Source organism: Stylophora pistillata, chromosome 6 (genome assembly GCF_964205215.1).
Source record: "Stylophora pistillata chromosome 6, jaStyPist1.2, whole genome shotgun sequence".
NCBI lineage: Eukaryota > Metazoa > Cnidaria > Anthozoa > Scleractinia > Pocilloporidae > Stylophora > Stylophora pistillata.
Genome location: NC_142524.1, coordinates 23,344,338 through 23,366,517, shown reverse-complemented (window position 1 = coordinate 23,366,517; position 22,180 = coordinate 23,344,338). Strand labels below are relative to the sequence as shown.

At 38.4% G+C, this 22,180-nt stretch overlaps 2 protein-coding genes across 2 annotated transcripts; both read left to right on the top strand.

Annotated features, from left to right (window-relative positions):
* Positions 1 to 4,802: 4,802 nt before the first annotated feature.
* On the top strand, positions 4,803 to 12,741 carry LOC148728875 (uncharacterized). The gene is made up of 3 exons (XM_088725448.1): positions 4,803 to 5,065; positions 11,471 to 11,757; positions 12,371 to 12,741. The coding sequence occupies exons 1-3, from the start codon at positions 4,936 to 4,938 to the stop codon at positions 12,506 to 12,508; spliced, it is 555 nt and encodes a 184-aa protein (XP_088581574.1). The 5' UTR covers positions 4,803 to 4,935; the 3' UTR covers positions 12,509 to 12,741.
* An 8,518-nt stretch (positions 12,742 to 21,259) lies between these two features.
* On the top strand, positions 21,260 to 21,892 carry LOC148728874 (uncharacterized). The gene has a single exon (XM_088725049.1). It carries the CDS (start codon positions 21,260 to 21,262, stop codon positions 21,890 to 21,892), a length of 633 nt encoding a protein of 210 aa, XP_088581175.1.
* Positions 21,893 to 22,180: the final 288 nt, after the last annotated feature.

Below are 22,180 nucleotides of genomic sequence, written 5' to 3'. Positions count from 1 at the left end.
CATGCAAGGTGCCAGTAACTACAGTATGTAGGGAACGAGTAACGTCCTGGGTCATTGGGCAGAAACACAAGCAAATAACTTCAACGTTCAACAAGCGAGGAACGTCCACGGACAATTTCCTGTTCAGAAAGTGAAGATTAAAGACAAGGACGAAAACTATTTCGAAACCCTCGCGATGTTAGATAGTGGTTCCAACACGATCTTCATCTCAAAGAATGTAACTAAGAAACTAGGTTTAAGTGGCCCTAAAGTGCACCTAACTATGAGTTTGGCCGGTGGTCAGAAGAAGTCAGAGGAATAAGAGTTAGTCAACATTACCGTTGTACCCATATCAGAAGAAACCATTCAGAAGCCCACGCAGGATTACGCAATATACAAATCGTGCAGTTCAGAAAAAGAAAGATTGTGAATAGCTATCCACACTTAAAAGCAATTTCCTATAGCTCTATTTATCTGGTGGGTCAGTTGGCTTGTTGATCGGAACAGATTTTCTTGATGCATTTGTTGATATTCACGTTATCTCTGGAAGTCCAGGAGAACCAATAGCAAAGAGTAACTGTTTCGAATGGTATGTCATGGGCAAATTCTCTGATCAAGGAGACGAATCTTCTGTGATCAAATCAGTTGACGTGGGAACGGTCAGTGCATTGGGAGACATAACGAAACTACTTGTCCGAGACACGCTAGGAGTGAAGCCTACATAGCTTTGCACGTGTAAAGACAACGAGTTAAAAGCAAATAAATTTATCAAGTCAATTGCAAATTCAACTGAAATCGTCGATGGGCGAGTCCAAGTACAAATGCCATGGTCAGATGATGGACTCCCAAACGAGAGCAATCACGAGTACTTTAGGTTAACGTGAACCTTACTTTGCTTTCCTGTCAACTTACTTCCTATTTAATCCCAAAATTAGTAGATATAAATCTCATGGTGCACGACTAGCAAACTCAGCGTTAATTTCTTTTTTTTTTTTTTTTGAGACCATTGTAATAACAGACGGGCTATGTAAAAAACAAATAACAGTCACCAGTAGTACTATCATAACTATCATCATGATCATCACTGCATAGATAAATAAGCACATATTAACAAAAAAATCCTAGCAATACGCAGGATAATACAAAAAAGCTATGGAGCACAAAATTATTGTTAATACTAACAATATTCCTTAAAAGTTTACACTTGACCTCTTCGAACATCTCATGTGGTTTATATACGCCGGTTAACCGACAGAAATGAAGGCTGATAGTTTCGAAAGAAACTTTTTGGGACTGCTTCGGTGAGAGTAACGAGATAATTTGGATATATCAACAAAGTTGAAATGGTAAATTGGCCACCGTAACGATTACAAAAGCTGACGTTTCGAGCGTTAGCCCTTCGTCAGAAAGTGTGGTTTACTGCTTATGCTGCATATACTGTAGTTGAGCTTCCCGGTTCTCCAGAAAGAAAAAGGTGTCTTTCGTTAAGCTAAATTTTTAAGTGAGCTATTAACTGACTCGAAAAATGGCCTTGTGTTGTAATTTGGATGACTAAGTGGCACCCAGCCTAAGCTTCATTGGTTAAAATAGAGACAGACAGGTTTAGTTAGGAAAGGAAATTCTGAAAAAGACTTTTTACAAAACGTCGCACATCTGTGTCATGAAAAATTTGATTTTCATCGGTGTTCTGTTATCCTTTTCCATTATGGGTTGGTCGCATCTGTTTCGTCGTATGGTTAATTCCACCATTTTTTATTTGAGAGCTGAGAATAATGAGGGGAAACAAGGAGAAATTTTCAAACATTTGTTACTTTCTCGGAGGGAGGTGTCTCGTGTTTTTCTGTCACCGATCGCCGACGGGAAATTCCGCTTAACTTCCTTAGATCGCGACCACTGGAAGGCGCTGACTAGCTCACGGCTTCCTACAACTAAATTGTAACGAGGAAGGTTTCAATGCAGAGAGTCCCTCTGCTCAGTCTGGCAACACGAGGATTGGGATTGTTTGTTTTTATATTTGAGGTGAAAGGCCAGGCTCCTGCGAGGGCGGTACAATATCTGCTGAACAAAAAGTTTTGTCCAGCCCATGGCTGGAGAGCAATTCCTCAGGGCTGGGTTCACCACAAACCAAGGGTTACAACTAACTTCGTTGGTGAATCGAACCCCACCTGGCAAACATTGAACACACTAGCTCCCAAAAGTTAAACACACCCGCTCAAAAACAAACAAAGTGCACACCTGCACAGTACTTCCCAATCCATATGTATGAAAAAGTAATAACAATATTAATATTCCCTAACCAGCCAAGGGGTGGCACCGACAAAAAAATAATCATAACATAAAAATAAGAACAAAACAATAGTCATAGCCAAGTAAAACAAACTAAAACAATAATTATAGCCCTAACCAGCCAAGGGAAGGCACCGAAAAAAAAAAACAAAAAGGAAAACAGTAATCACAAGATAAAACTAAAAGCAAAACAATAGTCATAGCCCCGTAAAATTAACCAAAACAATATTCGTAGCTCCTAAACGAAAAAAAAAAAACTATGCTAAAAAAGTGATCATAACATAAAACTAAAACCAAAACAATAATCATAGCCCCTAACCAGCCAAGGAATTGCACCTAAAAAACAAAACAAACGAAATAAACCCTTGAAAGAGAAGGCATGTGGCCATCCGTGGTTTCCACGAATTATTGTACCATTTCCTACTGGTGGTGGTTGCCAAACAATCTGTAGCAGCAGTAGTCCCTGGCAGGGAGTGGTGGCCAGGGATTGTTGTGATTCAAGGATTGGGTTTGGTGCGGTAAAGTGAAGCGGTGAACACAACACTTGTGGTAACAGAGCAAAACATAATGGATATCTTGGAGACAAAGACATTAAAGCCAAAGGGTCGAAACAAAACATGTATTGGATACCTGTAGATGTAGCTAAAGGACTACAAAGTAATTGAACTGATCACGTTCCTTTCCCAAGTTTTATCTGCAAGTTTTACATTTAAAAGCCAGCTTTATTAAAGAATTGACGTTTCGTTAATAGCCAACCTCTCAAATACAAACACCAAAGTGTCAGAAGAAAGCTGTCTGTTTCGAAGATCGTAGCTACATGTAAAACAGAAACGCTTATGCATCTACATTGAGTAATGTCTAGATCTTCTATTTTTAATTCCATCCTAATATGCTCTGTCCAAACATGTTTTGTTTTGTTTATTCAAATCGTAGTGTTAGCGAAACTAGACACTATTAAAGCCCTAACCCGAGCTTTATTAGGGTTACTTGAGGAAGCTACGGAAGCTCAAGTAACCATTGCTTTTAATATCCTACCACCACTTCACTGGTTAGTAGTTTCTCAAGTATTATTGCCATCCACGCAAGTATTATATTGAATAATTTTCACAAATCAAAAGTTATTGCGGCCGTAGGGAAAGTGCAAATTTCCCCGTATACAGCTACGGGCAGTCCTTTCACATCTTATTCTAAGTCACGGCTTATTATGATTTGAATTCGACACCTTTAAAAAAACTCAGCTATGCAAGGTCAAACTCTTGGGCTTATTCCGTAGTCCATATTTTTCGGGCACCTCACCCATGGAGCTCCTGCGGCGCGTGGACTTCAATCCGAGAGCTCCCCGCGATGCACTAACGTCAATTTCTTTTTTCGCAGATTTTCTTTTTTAACTCACGTGACGGACCTCACCAAAAAGGAGGAACTGGTCATACTATAACCTGTATTTAACATTCAGAACTTTCTACCATAAGTCAAACATTGCATAATGATATTGCGGATGTAGAGAAAAATGGTCAAAACAATTTTCGTGACGTTGGCCCAATAATTATTAAGAAACTCCATGGGAAGTGAATCTCATATACTATGAGCTTCTCCAAGACGATTATTAATTCATACCAGACTTTTCTTGTGATCAACAAGTCAATGATTTATCGATAAAATTAGAACAATTCACGCACCCTCAATGCAAACCACTCACTTTCTCAACGACAAAAATCTGTATGTAATTTAGAACGGGCTGTAACTTATCTAATCATGTCATGGGTACGCTTTCCTTATAAAAACAGAGGAAAACGATAAAAAACCAATGACAGCAACCAGACTTCACCCGGTATTTGCAAATACAAGACTACAAACTCGCATCGAATATATATACATAGAATTTGGTCCTTAGAATTCAATAAAAAAATTAAAAAGTTTTACAGGGAAAAAAGACATCATCTCTGTTTAGTTAAAATTTAAGATATGTTATTTCGTACAACAATTTGTAAGACTTAGTGACGTCCAGTGGTTTAAGGAAAATGTTTATCTATCACAAAATAAGTCATATTTAGAGAAAAGATAACATGTTTAGAAGAAATAAAACGGTCCAATCCTAAGTTTCATCGGCTTAAAGAGAGACAGGGAGTTTTAGTCAAATGGGAAAATTATAATACAGATTTTTCACAACAGCTCTTATATCGTTCGGTTATTCAGTCACCGATGCGCGTCGGGAAAAATTCGAATTTTATCGGTGTTTTGTTGTTTTTCCACCTAATGTTGTCAGCCTCTGTCTCGTCGTGAGGCTAATTTTGCCGTTATTCATTTCTGAACGGGAATGAAGAGAAATAAGTCTCTCATGGCCGTACCTATTACGTAATGCCTGTGAATTGTTGGAGGGAGTATATTTTTCTTCTGTGCTGCTAAACTTCGGGAAATTGATTTTCAGACTTGTGGCTGCTATTAGGCAGATGTTATTTATTATTAATTAACTGCTCTGGATGATTGGCAAAGTGTTTTGAATAATCTATTTTCCCTCAATGAATTGTATACTTCAAAAATAAGACAAAAACCCCGTTTTGTTGGCACTATAACAATGTATAGCCTGCAAGAAAGAAAACAACAGATTGTCCTTCACGTTTTATTGGTTGGGAGAGAAACAGAAAGTTTTAATCAAAAAGGGAAAAATCCTAAATGTTTACAGATCAGCTCGCTCATCTCAGAGGAACTCGGTCTCAGAATTCAACCTACGCCATGAATGGTTGGATCAGTCCTCTTTTACCGTTATACCTTTTGTTTTCTGTCTCTGTCTCGGCGTCTCAAGGTTAGTTTCTCCAGTGCCTAGTTTTGAACGAAGGATAGTGAGGGTAAAATAGTAATTTAAGAATATCGTTTCTCGTCAACTGTACTTGGTGATTAAGAGCAAATGTGGCCAAAAATCGAACATTTTCAAAATATGGTGGCAACAGCCCAAAAATCGATTCGGCTCATATTCTCAAGTTAGGTAGGCCTTATGGTGAAACAAAGCACTGCATATTTAGTTTGGCCGAATATCGATTTATTTTCGAGAAAATCGATGAAAGCTGAGTTTCGCCCAAATGCCGCTCTTGAAGCTCAAAATTTCAGACGAATCTCGCAGCGTCGCGCCACGAATTGAAAACACTTGGACCGCTAAAAACTACCAAATCTTGACAAACAACATCCGTACATAATTTGACAGCAATTTGGGCAATTCTTGATCACTTATTTACACATCCTAATTGAATCTATACGACTTTCTTCCCACAAGATTAAAAATAGGTTAAAAGTAACCCGTTATTTGACTATGTGCTATACAAAATGATCGACTGAAAATCTGGCTTTTGGAAGGCGAAGTGTGGTTCTTTTCGATCTCCAAAGGATTTTTTTGGGGAAATGATTCAGGGCGATTTCATCAAGTTTTAAGGTTGGATAAAATGAGCTGATTTGACGTTGCCGTCAGTAATTCCAAAATGTGCACATTCACTTGCAAACTCGATTGTTTCGCAATTAACACCAATCTACAGCTTGTTTAATATAATATCATGTTACCGTGAATATTGCTGTACCACAAAAGCGGATTGCAGTCCTGAAATTGTTGCATCGCTCCCATAATAGCGATATAACTTGGCAGAATAGTGTCAATAGTCAACACCTTTTGATAATGATTGTTTACAAAACGTATCTCTGAGTCAGCGTTTCTCTCTTTCCATTTCGTTGAAAAGGAGGCTGTAATTACTTCACGTAAGAGATCTTTGTTTAAATATAAGTCTTAAACTAAACCACGCACCAAATGTTGGCGAATTGTTGCTAGTTCAGTAACATGTTTCTCAGGTGCGGAATAACGCTAACTAATTCAAAATTAGCGTCCACAGAAATCGACAACTCCGCAAAAATACAACTTAGGACCGTGAAGCACGTGGCTATAGAAACTAAGCTCGAGTGTTACATAAAGGAAACAGGAGCAAACAATTATTTAACTCCGATCCTTATTGAGTCCATATTTTTATTTTGTAAATTTATGTTTAAGTTGCTAAAGCTCATTTAAGGACAAAAAGAACGAAAGATAAACCTAGTTCGGTGATTAAAACTTCTGCTTGCAACAATACTACTGTATTCTACTGTTGATCAGTTTTCAACTTCCCTAGCAACACTTTAACTACATTTTCTTCTGTTGACGGTATGTGATATTCAAAACGAGTTACAGTCAAACCTACCCGAAATGAAATTCAGAGGGGTGTTTTTATCGTTAATCGCTGAAACCACACTGAGTATCTATAGAAACACTTGTTGCTTACTTTGTGTAAGAAGGAACCGGTCGAGATGACAATTGCCTCGAGTAGAGGTACGTAAGGATTTTAAATAATTTGTAAGTATTTTTTTACGACGCTGAAAGATTGAATCGTATTTGTTTCCTCTTCCTTACTGTTTCAATCTCTATTGATTGTCCGATTAATTACAGAAATTACCTTGAAACTGGCATTTTCGTTCACCTATAAAACGAATTGCAGAGAGAAGATCATGATGTGAACCCTGCAACAGCATTGCGTGTCGTTATCCCCATAGGGACATCTGCCGTTCGTTCAAAACTATAGACCACTTTCAAATGGCTGCCGGATTAATATTCTTTTGTTTGAATTTAAATCAGCCCTTCTGGCCTCGTCCTCTAGTACAAAATTCAAAAGAATACATTATCTCAAGCGAGGCCAGAAGGGCTAATTTAAATTTAAACAAAAGAATAGTAATCCGGCAGCCATTTATGAAAGTGGTCTATAGTAAGAGTGCACTGTGACCTCGGCAGACGATCAAAAAAACGGGAAACAGTAATTATACCTCTTCTTGCCTGTTCAAGGCGGATTGAAAGCAATTTCGCTAGTATCGGTTTTTCCGGCCGGGCCAAATGACGAAGTTGACCTAGTTCTTAGCCGTACAGCCATATCCTCTCCTCCTGCTGACATACATTCTATGACAATTTGTCCCTCGTTTAGTGCAAAGCTTGGTTTGGGGTGAAGGAGAGGCTCTAGTTCGAGGCGCAGAGTTCCTTCTGATATATCAAACCACGCTCAATAATATATCGCCATATGATGCATTGATTGGCTTCGGACTTCTATAAGAAGTAGTCATTCACTTCTTAAATTTATTATCTTGGAAGGAAAGATTAAGGAGATAGGCACAACATGGTTTTGTTTACTTTCTTTCTTTCTGGTTAAATCTAGATGTCAATCCTTTCTCGGTGGGCGTGAACATTCCGGTCTGACCAGACAACAGGCTTAGAGACCGTTCATTTTTTACGAGGTAAGGGGGACTGGTGGGATTTTTTAAACTTTTATTAAAAAGTTGCATGACCCCCCTCGTTGCATGACCCCCCTCGTTTAATTTTTTTTCCATGATCCTCTCTCCCAATACGGGCATATTTTTTCGGTGTAAAATATATCCCATCTTAAGGCATTACTAAAATACTTTACGTGACCCCCCCTTTTTGCCTTATTTTTTTTAGATGGCTCCCCCTTTAAGGCGGTTTTTATTTTGGTGACTCCCCAAATCCCACCACCCCCCCTACCTTGTAAAAAATGAACGGTCCCTTATGCTAAATTTTTCATTACGCATCAGCCACGCTCTATAATATTTCGCCATATAATGCATTGATGGCCTTGGACCCGACCACATTTGAAGGAAATTGATCACTACTTAGCTTTAAATTATGATCGGAGTTAGCTAATTGTTTGCGCCTGTTTCGTATATGTAACGCACGACCTTAGTTCCTGTAGCCACGTGCTTTATAGTCCAATGCTTTATGTTTGCGTTTTATTTCAGTTGACCTCACTTTCAATTAATTAGCATTATTCTGCACGCGAGAAACATGTTTCTGAACAAGCAACATTCCGCTTACATTTGGTTCGCTGTTCGGTTGCAGACTTATATTTAAACAAACATCTCTTACGCAAAGTATTTCAACGAAATGGGAATAGAGGAGCCCGAGATACGCTTTGTAAACAATCATTACTAGGAGGTGTTGACTATCCTGCCTAGTTCTATTGCTATTGAGAGAGCAATGCAACAAATTAAGGACTGCGATCCCCTTTTGTGATACAGCAATATGGACGGTAAGATGATATTATGCTAAATAAGCTGAAGATTGGATGTAATATGGAGAATATGAGCCGAATCGATTTTTTGGCTGTTGCCACCAAATGTTTCACCATTGGTAACATTCGCTTTTAACACCTGTCATCTCTTCAAATGAGATATAAGTCACCATAGAAATCAATATCATCCGTGTCCGTTTAACAGGCATTCCTTTATTTAAGAGGCAGTAACACAAGTAATTTTACCCATGACTGGTATCATTGAAGTTTCAGGGATTAGTTATTATTCAAATTTATGTGGCTCAACCTCAGCAAGTTTAGCATCGAGAGCTGTTAGTGGAATAAAACATAGCATTTGCTATCCGACGAAAAACAAAAGTAGGTAGCGTAATCTGTTGTTCATTCGTAAGAAACTTGGCTGAAATGCGGGTTAATTGCTTCTCTTTATTGTTTCTGAATTTACTTGTTCGAGAAAAGCATTCTTTAAAAATAAATTGCTTACGAAAGAAAGTTTTTATATTTAACTTAACAGTTTCTTCAAAAAACAATGGTCCGACCCTTGATCGTAATATGTTGGTCATTTTGAGTGATCTTGAAGGTAGAAAAACAAAAATTCTCTATGAAAACAACGCCGACGTGCGTGTCATAATCAAACTTAAACTGTATGAAGCCACCTGGAGATTCAGTAGAATACATTAAATGGTCTAATTTTCTGCTCTAGGCTGTTTTGGCACCTGTTTAAAATTAAAAGTTAACCACATCAGCAAATACTAAAGTTTAATTTCTTTCCGTTTACTTTCTTGCTAAGTCTTAAAAAGGATATATTCAGACTCGTGTTAATGTTCATTGTTCGTTAAATTTATTCATTAAGTATTAACTTTTTTTGTAAGGACGACTGGTGAAGTAATATGAATAATTCAATCACACCCTTTGAATTAAGCTCCTGTAAGCACCAATGAAAAGGGAATTTGGTATCAAGAAGAAAACAAAACAAAGTCATCCAGGTTTTATTGGTTAAAGGAGAACAAGAACCTTTTTAATTAGACAGAAGTTTTAACCAAACTCTTAAAAGATTATTCACATGAATTCCCACATTCGCACCATGAGAACTCTATGTTCTATGTGTTTTCTGTTGCTGTTAAGCCTTATCATGACTGCATTTGTCGCATCGCAAGGTTAGTTCCACTATTTCTCCAATGTGCATGAAGAAAACTGTTGGGGAGTGTGATCTTCTATATCGCAACTGGACTAAATACCTATTGTTTTTTGGGGCGATATGTCTTGTTAGTTTTTCATCTTCAGAATCCATACATATTTTTTAGCTACGTGTCAGCATAACAACCGTCATTTTGAAAGGCCAATTCTTTAAACTTCTTAACCAAGTCAATTATAGTTGGACGGATGCATGGACGGAGAGATGGTTCTGCATTAGTTAATGGTTTTACATGTGCTTTCCATGTTTTTCATACCCCTTCTTTTGTCATCCAGTCTATCTTTTTCAGTATGTATTGGATTCTTTTGGATTCGTATAAAGAGAAAGGTTCATATTTGTGGATGTTGTCGCCTAAACTGCTAAAAGGACGCACCCTTTGTTGGACCGCTCCTCTAATATGTGGTCTTATGTATCGGTTGACCCATTGGTAAATTCTTGCACCTACTTTACTACGAGACTCAGTTTAACTGCGTGAAATGAAAGTGAACTGAAACTGAAAGGTGCTGCCCCACAGGCAGCCATACTAGCTGGTGCCACCATAGTGCACTCACTATTAGTTTTAATAACTTTTCTCTTCAGTCCCCTTTATTAAAATTTAGAGCTTAAGCGTTTAGCAGAGCAAAAGTAGAACTTCGTAGTTTGAAATTCTCCTTTATTTTTTTTTTTAATTTTGTGGCTATGAAATATATGATTCTTGTATACTTTGGTAGGTTTTTCCATTAAATGAAGCGAATGAATCCTCTAAGTCTTACTCTGGTGGAAGTACAGAACAGAATACGAATATGGGGTTTTAAAAGCTAAAATGATTAGAAATGCTGTAGATGTTTCCTGGAGGATAAATACCTAGAACAGGCGATCGCATTCGAAAAATGAAGCAGGAAGCAAAAACATTGTTTCCGCACTTAATGGAATATTCGTGAATCATTAGCTCAGTTCGATCAAGTTCGCACTTTGTACCGCTTGTAAGCAATTCCTAATCTGTCTTTGAACTTCACCTCGCTATTTTTATAATAAAGATATTTCTGAGGAAAATTCATCTCAGGAGGTAATTCTAATTAAGATGGCAAGGACGTCTTGAATGGATAAAATAATACAGTCAAAAGTCGCACATGCACTCATGAATAAAATATTGCTCAGGCACGCTTCATTTTCCCTCCCAAAAGCCAAAGGAAGGCACGAAAAACAACTGGTGTTTTGCGAAAATAAAGAAAGAAAAATGAAATCATTCATGGAATCATCTGGAAGACGCCTGATAATGGAAAAAGAAGCACTTAAAACTTTTCAAACAAAGCGTTGTGAGGATTCTTTAGACTAAACATAATTTTCCCAGCTTTCAAAAAAAGAATTGCGCATTTAAAACACTGTGCCATTATTCTGTTTCACAGCGTAGTTTTTGTTTATTTGAAATACATCACGTTGCCTCTTTCCATGTTTCAAAGTTCGCATTAGGCGCAAACATTTCACCTCTCTACAACCCTTTTGAAAAGCGCCCACCAATATCGTGCCTCAAATCCAAAATGTTAAGTTGACAAATCTAAATTTGACATATCGCATTCCTTCTTTGGATCAGCATACACGCTATATATGATGCTTTTAGGAGAATTATGGCTTTAAAGGCTAACGGTTAAAATTTTTGCCATTTAATGGCTAAGGATTCGTTTCTTTCCATTGTTTTAAAAGAAGTATTTTTACGGATTACTTTCCTACGATTATAGGTTAAGATTGGTCGAGTATTACGCCTAACGGCTAAACTGCTGTTTTACGGCTGACTGCTGACGGCTGACGGCTAACCCTAGTGAAACCCTCTCGTATACGTGCTTACATCGCTTAAGCTGTGATATTATCATCAAAGCATCCTAATCAAATTTCCCGGGTAAGTGTCAATGTATCTGTTTTTCCCCTAAACCGACAGAAGCAGTCAGCGTGCAGCCCGAGGATAATAAAGAAACTTCACTACAGCTGTTCAGACAGAGTTTGCTTTCGTTAGACAAGTTTCACTACCTCCATGTACCTAAACTTGAAGGAATTATTACCTACGACGACTTTGAATGTGTTTTTAAATGCCTTTACCATCCTCTGTGTGTTTCCGTAAACTTGGCTGCTGAAGATGAACTGTGGTGCGAGTTACTGTCATCTTCTAAATACAACAATCCTAACGAGTACAAGGAACACAAGAATTCGCATCATATTCACTTTAAGGTGAGGGGCTATCTTTACCTTTAACTCATAATGATAGCTTATTTGCATCACTGAAGTCCCAATAAAGAATTTTCCAGACCATGTATTACAGTTTAGGCGGGAAAGATGCAGTTAGAAAATACAAATACAAATGAAGTAGCGCATGTTACATACAAAGAACACGAGCACGTGGTAAAAACGTTCACAACCTATTAAATATCATTCTATTGTTGTAAAATCAATAAAATTGTTTTTGTTGTTGTTGTTGTTGTTTTTCTTTTATCCATTGCATCCCAGTCCTACTGTTCTTCCTTATTCTGGTGGCTGCTTGATTTTGTCGGTTTGCCGTCAACTTATTATGAGAGAAATTAGTATGGAGAAAAATGACCACAAAAGTTGTACAAATGTACTTAACCACTTACAAAAATCAAGACGTAAGTATAACTGAATGCATTTCACAATAAAAGGATTCTTTTTTTTTTTTCCGGCGTTTTAGTTTTGATTTAGAGTTGTTGCGTTTTGGAGGAGGGGTCTCACAAAAATCTTATATTTTCAGAAAGGTGAAGGCTTAAAGGATAGAAGTTACTTGGTTAACTATTGCGTGAAGAATTCATATTTCTTTTTTTTCCTTCAGAGTGCTTATGTGAAAAATCCGTGCAAGAACAACTCCGCTTGTCAAAGCGATGTTACCAAGAAACGTTACCACTACCTGTGTTCTAATGGGTTCAGGGGCCAGACTTGTGAAGAAGGTATGACACGTTTTCAATACTAAAAAAAAAAATACAAATACAAATACGAAGAAAAAAAAACAAACAAGAACTCGCACAAATCTCAGTTCGTGACGAAATACACGGAAATCCGAATTTTAAGGTCGTAAACAAGTTTAGGGAGGACTTCTATATCCTGGGTTTGGTAAGGCTGAAGAAAAGTTAAAAAAAAAACTTACGCGATCATGAGGTTGGAAACTATTACATATGCTATTGACAGATAAAATGAGGAGAATTATTTTCAGACATCGATGAGTGTGCTGAGGGATCACACAACTGCAGCGTAAATGCTGTGTGTAACAATACCAAGGGATCCTACAATTGTACCTGTAAACCTGGATACCATGGAGATGGATTGACGTGCGAAGGTAAAATTTTCAAAGTATGAGTGATATGATGACATAGCTCGAGCGCTGATCCTATCTAATCCAATTGAGCCAGCAGGAAGATTATCAATTAAAAATTTGTTTGAAACGAATAGCGAGGATTTTGCTTTGAGAATACCATTCCGAGCTTTTGTCTAGTATTTTGTTCACTGCGCACCCAAAGTGTTCCTTTTTTGCCTTTCCTCGCTCCGCTCAACTTCTTTTTTATGTAATAAGTAACATATTGTAACAAATTTATTAAGATAGCTTCTCAAGCTACAAGCTTTACTGCATAATGTCAATCAAATAGTTGACATTTTCTGAATAACAGCTCTTCGTAAGTTTTGAACTAATGACGCCTACTTAATATGTCCTAAGCAGGCATGTATATCATCAGATTGGGGTGGTATTTATGCAATTATTAAAAACTGGATCATTGTATAATGCAATTCAAGACTTTTTATTGGCTTAGCCATTATGGTATATGAGCCAATATACCATAATCTACAAATATGGTAAGCGTACTCGTTGGGTTAAAATTAAAAGGGAGCTAAAAAATTTAAGACTTGGTAAGATTTGTCTAATATCTTGGGGGCGTTTTTAATAAAACAATTATTCCACTCGCGCTTGTTGGATATGAGATGATTATAGCCAACTCGGCGCTATACGCCTCGTTGGCTATCTATCACCCATATCCAACGCGCGCTGGTGGAATAATTGTTAAATATACTTTAACAATATGTGAAATGCCTTTGTAATTCTGTACTTCATCTTATTACAGGTCTGTTTCATTCGTGTTCAGAAATCTACAAAAGTCGAAGGTACATCAAAATTGATCATTTTTTTAAGCTTAGGGTAAGGGTTAGGTTAGAAAAACGCTAGCCAGTGGTGTAACATTGCATCTGTTCTTTTACAAAAGAGAGATACTTTTTTCTTGCAAAATATTTTGTTTCTATGAAAATAATTAAACCCAAAATTGACGTTTAGAAGAAAATTGTTACCATTAAAGAAAGAACGAGCCATGTAATGCATTTAGCTAAAATAACCTACAACCATGATGTATTTTCTCGTAAGCTAAATGAATCTGTCCAATTTTCCTGTGCGAGCCCCTTTACCCATTTTGTAAATTTGTTAATCATTTCCCAGATATCAGGTTTACCAAGGAGACCTTGAGAAGCTTTGTTACGAAATAATGGATACTTATGCTTTGTGAAAACATATCAAATACTTACCATTACTAGGATTGGAGGAAGCCACACAGTCCTGCGCTGTGATTTATTTGAAAAAAGGAAAAAAATTGAGAAGGGACGACGCTCGGTCCCTTCGCCATAATCTGGAGCCAAATATTTTCCAGTCCGACGCTACCACTATATTATTATATCTATGAAACAAATAATTAACTCGTAGAAAGAACGACGCTCGGTCCCTAAACTATGACTCGAGCCAAATATTTTCCCGTGCGGCCTTACCAACCAGTTCATAGGAACATAGCTGTTACTCTTATTACTCCACGCAATCAAAACTAAACTAATAAATAAATTAACACGTGGGCTTTACTTTAGATCAAAAGAGAATGGAGCTTATCAACTTCTAGTGGATCATGGGAAGTTGAACGTTTACTGTCACATGACTAACCTGGACGGCTGCGGGGACGGTGGATGGACGATGGTAATGAAAATGGACGGCAACAAGGTATCTTGTCTCTCTTCAATATTATTCGTGAGTCAAATGTTGCAAAAAATTTCGAACGATTTTAATTTCGGACAAAAGTAGTGTCCGAAAATAAAACCGTCCGAAATTTTTACAGTATAGTATAAAACTTTAAAATTAACAAGCTTAAGATCCGACGACGGCAGACATCTGGGACGGCAGACTTGGTCGAGGGGGCTTGGAGAGAGATCGCAGTCGCAATGGCACGAAAAATAGGCTTAAGATAAAGCGCGCGACAGCGGCTTGACTCGCTTTCCTCTTCAAAGCTTAGGAAAAGCAATGGCTACCTATAGAAAGGTTCGTGGATTGTCGATCGTAAGCCTCGATGATGGTGACATTCAGAAGATGAATTTTTACTGTTGAATGATGCCAGCATTTCAATTAATCTCGATTATCCCTACCAGAATTCAAACATTTTGACTAAGAAGGACTCGACGGAAGTGAGTGCTTGGCAGAAATTCGTTACCGAAAAAGGGACATACCTATTCTCGCAGACGTAATGGGGCTACTTGATTCGTATACATGTGAACAAGGGACTCTGTGTGATAGAATTGAATTCCCTTCTCTTTTGTTGAGAAGATAGCGTACCCTCGTTGGTACTCGCAAGTGACCTTTTTAAACACAGGAAAAGTCTGAATCACCGCATAGACATGTATGCAAAGCAGCATAATACAGGTATAATCTTATCATGATGATAAATGTTAAACCAATTTCCTGAAGTAAACTTTTCACGCTTAATCAAGGACGTTTTTTATGGCTGAAAAACATTACCGAAACTGTTGACTATGAAAATTTTCTCAGATGAACCATAGTTCACGGTGGTCGGTTAGACTCCAGAAAAGACTCCTGGAATAATATCATGGCCATCAATTTATGTCCGAACTAGTCTACGAATTTTCCATCGAAATAAAGAGAAATGGTGAGATTGTAAAACTTACTGGGTTGCTTGATTGACATCGAGCTAGTTTTAGTGACGGACTATTTATGAGAAAGGCAAACGAATTATTTAAAATTTCCATAAACAAATCGTTTATTTTTGCTCAGCCATTTCACAGACATCCTCTCATAACAGTAAACTGTTAAAATTGCCAACAATTTTCGCCCAAAGTAAGTTAAAATGGCGTTATTTTGCTAAGGTTTACTCACGTTTTAGCCGCGACGGCAAAATGGCTTTCTTCACGTCACAGACAAGGCCGCTACGGCGGGAAACCTCACAACGACGGCAAACGGAAGTAATTCTGGCGGTAACTTCACTTCCGCTTACCGTGCCAGATGTTTGCCGTCGTCGGATCTTAAGGTGGCTCGTACCAGTTTCCTCGCGCGGGGAACAGGTCACTCTCGCGTGACCCGCGCGAGAGAAACGTGCGAAAGAAGCGCGAGATCAAAAGATGAAAATTCAAAACAAAGATGGCGGTGCGTGGAATTTTTTCTACTTTTGTGAGAAGTTTACCTAAGAGCTTGTATTTGATGTGTTGAGCGGCTACTGTGAATGCAGGAGATAGAAACTAAGATAAAGAAGACGATTTTCGGAGAAGTAAAGGTTGCTTCACTTCACATTTAGAAGAAATAAACAACCGATATGAAATCTTGCGACGGCGAAAAAAGAAGAACTCAAATGAAGGATAATCTACCTGAAGTGGAAGAAGACTTTGAAACTTAAAGGAAAATAATATAATATAGCCAGAAGTCGTGTGTAGAATTTTTAAGATGAGCCCGGGAGGTTCTCTTTGACAGCTGTTTAATGATTTTCTTAATTAGCAGTAAACGTCTGTAAACATCAGATCGTAGGCGAGCGCGCGAGCACACGCAATTGTCAGCGGTAGCTATAACAGATCATGAGCAAATGTCGATCTTATAGAATCCAGATTTTTAAATGCACGAGAACGCGCGTGAAAATTGCTAAACTCACGAAAGCTATTGCATGAAAACAAGTCCGGTGACCCCTTCTTTTTATTGTTCCAATATGATAATAACGTCGAAAAGAATCATCAGAAAAAAAACTAGAAAATTCTACGGAAGGAAATTTGCGATGTCTGAAAATTGCCTTTTTTCTAGATTTTCTGAAATTCCGCTCCGTAGAATTTTTTAAAAATATTTGTGCATATTCCTTTTCAAGTGCCAAAAGCAATCACTGAAAAAGATCATGGGGTCACCGGGTTCGTTTTCGAATTATTTAAGCCACAAGCTAAAAAATGGGTCAGAATAAGCCTATGAAAACGTTGCTATGGAAACTGCTAGTGACGAAATGACACCTATTTTTGGATAACCAATGATTATATAATTCAACTCCGTAAAAGTGTTCAACTGGCCTTGGTCAGTCTTTTTGTTGTATTCTTTCAAAGTTACAAACCATTAAAAAGACGAAAACCGGTACGAGCCACCTTAAGCTCGCTATTAGGGAGCTTGAGCAACCACGACGAAAGGGACGACGACGACGTCAAGTAATCGCGGAGGGTCTGGAACGAGGACGTCGTTTTTAGCGGGAAAATGAAACTTAAGCAGTGAAGTTGCTCAAGGACGACGACGTCTGAAATTTTTGTTTATTCTTGCTTCGTCAGTTTAAGAAATGACATCGTTCATAGACGTCCAAAACCTTCTTCTCACTCATGGATCAAATTTCCACATATGTATCGAAAGTTCGAGAGTAGGTTATTCAATTCTTGAACATCAACAGTCCAAGGAACTATTAAGCTTTAGCTTTATTTACAATAATTTACGCATCGAAAAAGTTTAAAATATTAAATTTTACGCAAGTTGTTTGAGATTTAAATTCAGTTCTAAGTGTTGCTGATATAAACAAACGTATTTTGCACAAGGTTTGTCTGATTTTCAACATGCTTTAGCCTGATATGTTCTACCTTTGATGCTCCTTCCTTTGGCGAGCAAACGACGTAAGTCTGTCAATTTAATCAATGCTAGCTAGCGATCGGCACAGATAGCAGTCGTCGCGCTTCACCCAAGAATACTATTTTTTCCCGTGTGATTTTGTCGGAATAATTTTTATGGCTGTAAATCTATATCAAACATTTTGAAAATAGATTCGGAAAACCTGACAGGTATTCAAGCTCATGTTAACACACCGATCTGAAGAATTCTTTGTTGTTTAAAGCGTCTCGATTGAAGAACAGCAACACGCAAAATTTTTAAGTAGCAATAATCCGGCAGTTCCATACACAACTTTTGACCGAACGCAGAGGTGTATTACACTGCCATTTAAAACTTTTCATTCAATAAAAATAATAAACAGCACTCTTTCATAAAATATACTCAAATAAATTTACGTGGCCGCTTTCACCGCTTGACTTGACGTCTGTGTGCGGAGGAAGGAATATGAGTTGGTGGGTTTTCGAATTTTATTTGCTTAGAAAACCGAACAGGGTGGTTTAAATCAAACGAAGAAGCGAATAAAAACTCCAACCGGCCATAGACTGTCTAAAAACTGACAATAAACCCGCACCTTTTGATGAGAAAAACTGCTTTGAAGTTTGGAAGTTCACGACGACGTGAAACAGGTCCTTCTCAAGTCGTCGACGACAAGACGACGACGGAATTCTTGGTTCGCGCTTACGTAGTGACGTTCTTGCTACTTCCGGTCGTCGTCCTCCGTTCGTCGTCGTGATTGCTTAAGCTCCCTATTACTATCTGGGCGACGTCATCACATAATCAACGCCAATATACATGATATGACTAGAATTCGGATTAGGCGGCTTTGCTCAGTCGTTCTTTTTATCACTGGAAAGGAAAATATTTTTTTCTTTTAAGAAACACAAAGAAAGACATGAAAGACAAAAACATCGATAAATTCCATTTTGCAGTTTATATTTTAATCTTCGACCCTAGCCCAGTTTTATGATAGTAATTCATCATCATCAATCAACACAATTGAAAGGTCCTCTTCATTGTCGCTAGCGTGTCGTTCTTCATCTGTAGCTGTCGGGGACCGAGGTGATAGATCAAGAAGCTCATAGTTCTTTTGAATAAGCTCTTAGAGACGAAGAAGAAGAAACCGCTTGCTATCTTCAATTTTAAACGTAGCTCGGAGGACTATCTCAAGCACTCCCTTTGCAATTGGAGAAGGCCTGTATCTTTTATCCGCGACTGTTGCATCGACGCTGCCACCGTGATGTAGAAAAAAGTACATAAAACGTGATATTTCTTGTGGAACGTGGCCGACAACATCAGCTACAAGTTTTTCTTTGCTCTTCATCATCCAGCCGACAGCGTGCTGATCAACAAGAAGTGCGTCTCCGTCTCCTTCTCTTTGGCCATACAATCTCTGACCTTTCTTTGGGTTTGGCCAGACAGTTTTACCATAAACATGCCAACCTCGGCAAGCAATCAGGGGCTTGAAGACAATTTCCATTTGTCTTTAAAGTTTGAATAATTCAAAATTCTTGAATCTCGCTCGTTTTAATGTCGTTAACGCCTGGCTGAATACATTCACAGACTAATTGCGAAATAACATTCTCTGAGGACGTTCCCCCCGTCTTTTCACGTCTTGGCGCAATTCACGACTGTGTCAGTAGGTTTGAGCGAACCTTATTTCCTATTGTTCGAAAGTTTTCCTTGATCAGTTTTATTTCAGAGATGCCTATTTTAAATTATTTTCAAAAGGCACCGAAAACCCCTCTACAAGCACTGAAAGAAGATAGAATAGACGTTGTAAACCTCACTGCAAGAGAAACCGAAGAACTAACAAAAGAAATCACTGTGCTAGAAAACAAAAGTACAAAGCGAGGAAAATACATCAAGGGGTCAGCCGAGGAAAGAGCAGAAATAGGTCAGCATGCTGTAAGGCCTTCCGGTTAGCTCAATTGGTTGAGCGCCGTACTGTTGTGCGAGATGTCCAGGGTTCAAGCCCCGGCCAGACCAACACTCAAGGTTTTAAAATAACTTAGCCTGTGTACAGCCGCCACATCCCCTCGAAAAAGTCGGGGAGGGAGCGTCTGTGATTTACCGTGTGTGAGAATAACTTTGCATAAATTAAATAACTGGTTTCCGCTGACCAACATTTTCGTGGTTTATCTGAACTCATTCTGATTTTCAAAATGGCGTTCAATGTGACTACTTTTCATCGAGCAATTTAGAGTGTTTGCGACGTTTTCAAAATTGCTTCACTCTATACCGCGCAAGAAAAATGTCTCCAAGCCCTTTTTGAAGGAAAAGACGTGTATGCAAGTCTTCCCACTGGATACGGGAAATCATTAATCTTGTGGGGAACTAGTGAGGGGCCCACACTGTCACTGTTCTCTCCCAGAATTTATTTTCAAAACGCAGACAGAACAATATTATTATCTCATGAACACACCTTGATCAAAACGTAATTTGATTGGCTTTAAAGTTCTTCCAATAAAGATAAACAAACTGATTTATCGGAGCGGACAGATCGTGACACTCGATTTCCGGCAGATAATTTTGATCATTACAATACTAATTATCCTGTTTCCGACAATCTTTTATGCAGCCCCAATCGTCACCGATGAGCTGCTCTCCCATCCACGTGGCAGTAGTAAAATAATTATGATTTCACCGCTTCAAACGTGATAGTTGAACGAGGAGTAGCATTCGCTTTGACGAGTGACAGGAAAACGGAAGAAGAAGAGGATTTCGAGCTGATAGTCTTTAGGCTTTCGTACATTATGCTTTTGTTTCCTCACTAAAATGCTCCACCTTAATGCTCCGTTTTTCCCACTAAAATGCTCGGTCTCCCCTAAAAAAGTAACTAAAATGCTCGGATAATGCTCATTACACAAACATTTTTTTAAATTTATTTGAAAGTTTACACTTACGTACAAGTGTTGCAAGCAACGACAACGTATACAAGTTTATGTTTTCTTCGTGACCCGTGTAACTTACACGGGTCACGAAGAAAACAAACATGGCCGCCTTTTGAGTCTCGAAAAGTAAAACCGCTGACTTGTCCTCAGTCTCCAGCTCCACTCAGCTGTATTAGGTTTTTTCGTAAATTAAAAGCGGGACTGAAAAAAGTTAATTTCTATTTTATTTTCTCGCAAAAAAATAATTTTCCGGGAAAATGCCACTAAAATGCTCGAATAATGCTCAATGCTTTTGCCTCACTAAAATGCTCGAAAAAATGCTAGCATAATGTACAAAAGCCTAATAGTCTTTCAATCGTGGAGTTTACAATACAAAGATTCGTCAGAAGAGGGCTCACTGTACTTCGCGAAACGAAACCAAACGAAATCAAAACAAACCAAACCAAACCAAACAAAAACAAACGAAATCAAACCAAACCAAACCAAACCAAACCAAACCAAACGAAACCAAACGAAACCAAACCAAACAAAACGAAACCAACACAACGAAACCAAACAAAACGAAACCAAACAAAACGAAACCAAACGAAACCAAACAAAACGAAACCAAACAAAACGAAACCAAACAAAACGAAACCAAACAAAACGAAACCAAACAAAACGAAACAAAACAAAACGAAACCAAACAAAACGAAACCAAACAAAACGCAAGATATGATTCAATCTAAACAATTTTAAAAAACTTTATTTTTTTAATCGTTCTTACCCCGCTGGATCTCTGAAGAAACCTCTCTTCCGTACTCATCCCCTTTCCTGCCAAGGAAGAATGCGTGTCGCTTTCGATATCCGGTGACATGTTCTACTTTTGGCGAAAAACTTGTACGTGCTGCCAAGTCAAGGCAGCATGGCGTTAAACTTGCCATTGTTTGGGTTGCTTGAGCGTACGAAGAGAAGTTCGGCGTTTAATGATTTCCCTCAATTTTCCTGGAGTGATCTTACTGATAAGGAGGAGATCGGCCGAGGAAGTTTTGGGTGTGTGTTCACTGCGAAAAGAAGTGATGGAGAGTCAGTCGTTGTAAAGAAACTTCTCCGACAACACCCGGAGCGGGAGACACGTTTATTTTTGAAGGAAGCTCGAATCCTGAAATCGCTGCGCCACAAATATATCGTCGAAATGAAAGCTGTTTGTGAAAACCCTCTTGCCATGATGCTAGAGTATCTGCTTTTTGATTTTGCGCCTTTTGGCCTGGAAGGTCGGGTAAGCTCTCTGCAAGATTATTTAGATTACATTTCTACCAAGGAAGAAATAGTATCATCTTTCGCCTGTTTACACATCAAGATCGCAGAGGACACAGCTCTCGGTTTACAGTATTTGCACGATCAGAGCTTTTCTCACAGAGATTTGAAGCCAGGAATTGTGTTAATTTCTAATCAACATTACCATTTTGATGACGAGAGAGAAGTTGAAGAAGCTTGGGCCAGAAATCCAATTACATGCAAACTTGTTGACTTTGGAGGAAGCAGAGCAGCTTTATAGCAGACTGAGACAATGTGTCACACAAGAACCACAAACGTGGACCGAGGAACTATTGTTTATATGGCACCTGAGTTGTCCGCTTCCGAGGGTGAACCCATGTCTCTTGTTCAGTGAAAGGCTTATGATGTTTGGGCACTCGGTATGATAATTTTTTTGCTTTTAAATCCAGATTTAGAATGTCCCTATCTATATGAACTTGATCAGCTTCCGCAAAAAAAGCTTGACAGTTTAAAAAACGAGGTGGCCCGCAAATTAAGGAAAAACATGTTGCCTGCTTGGTCTGTTAAG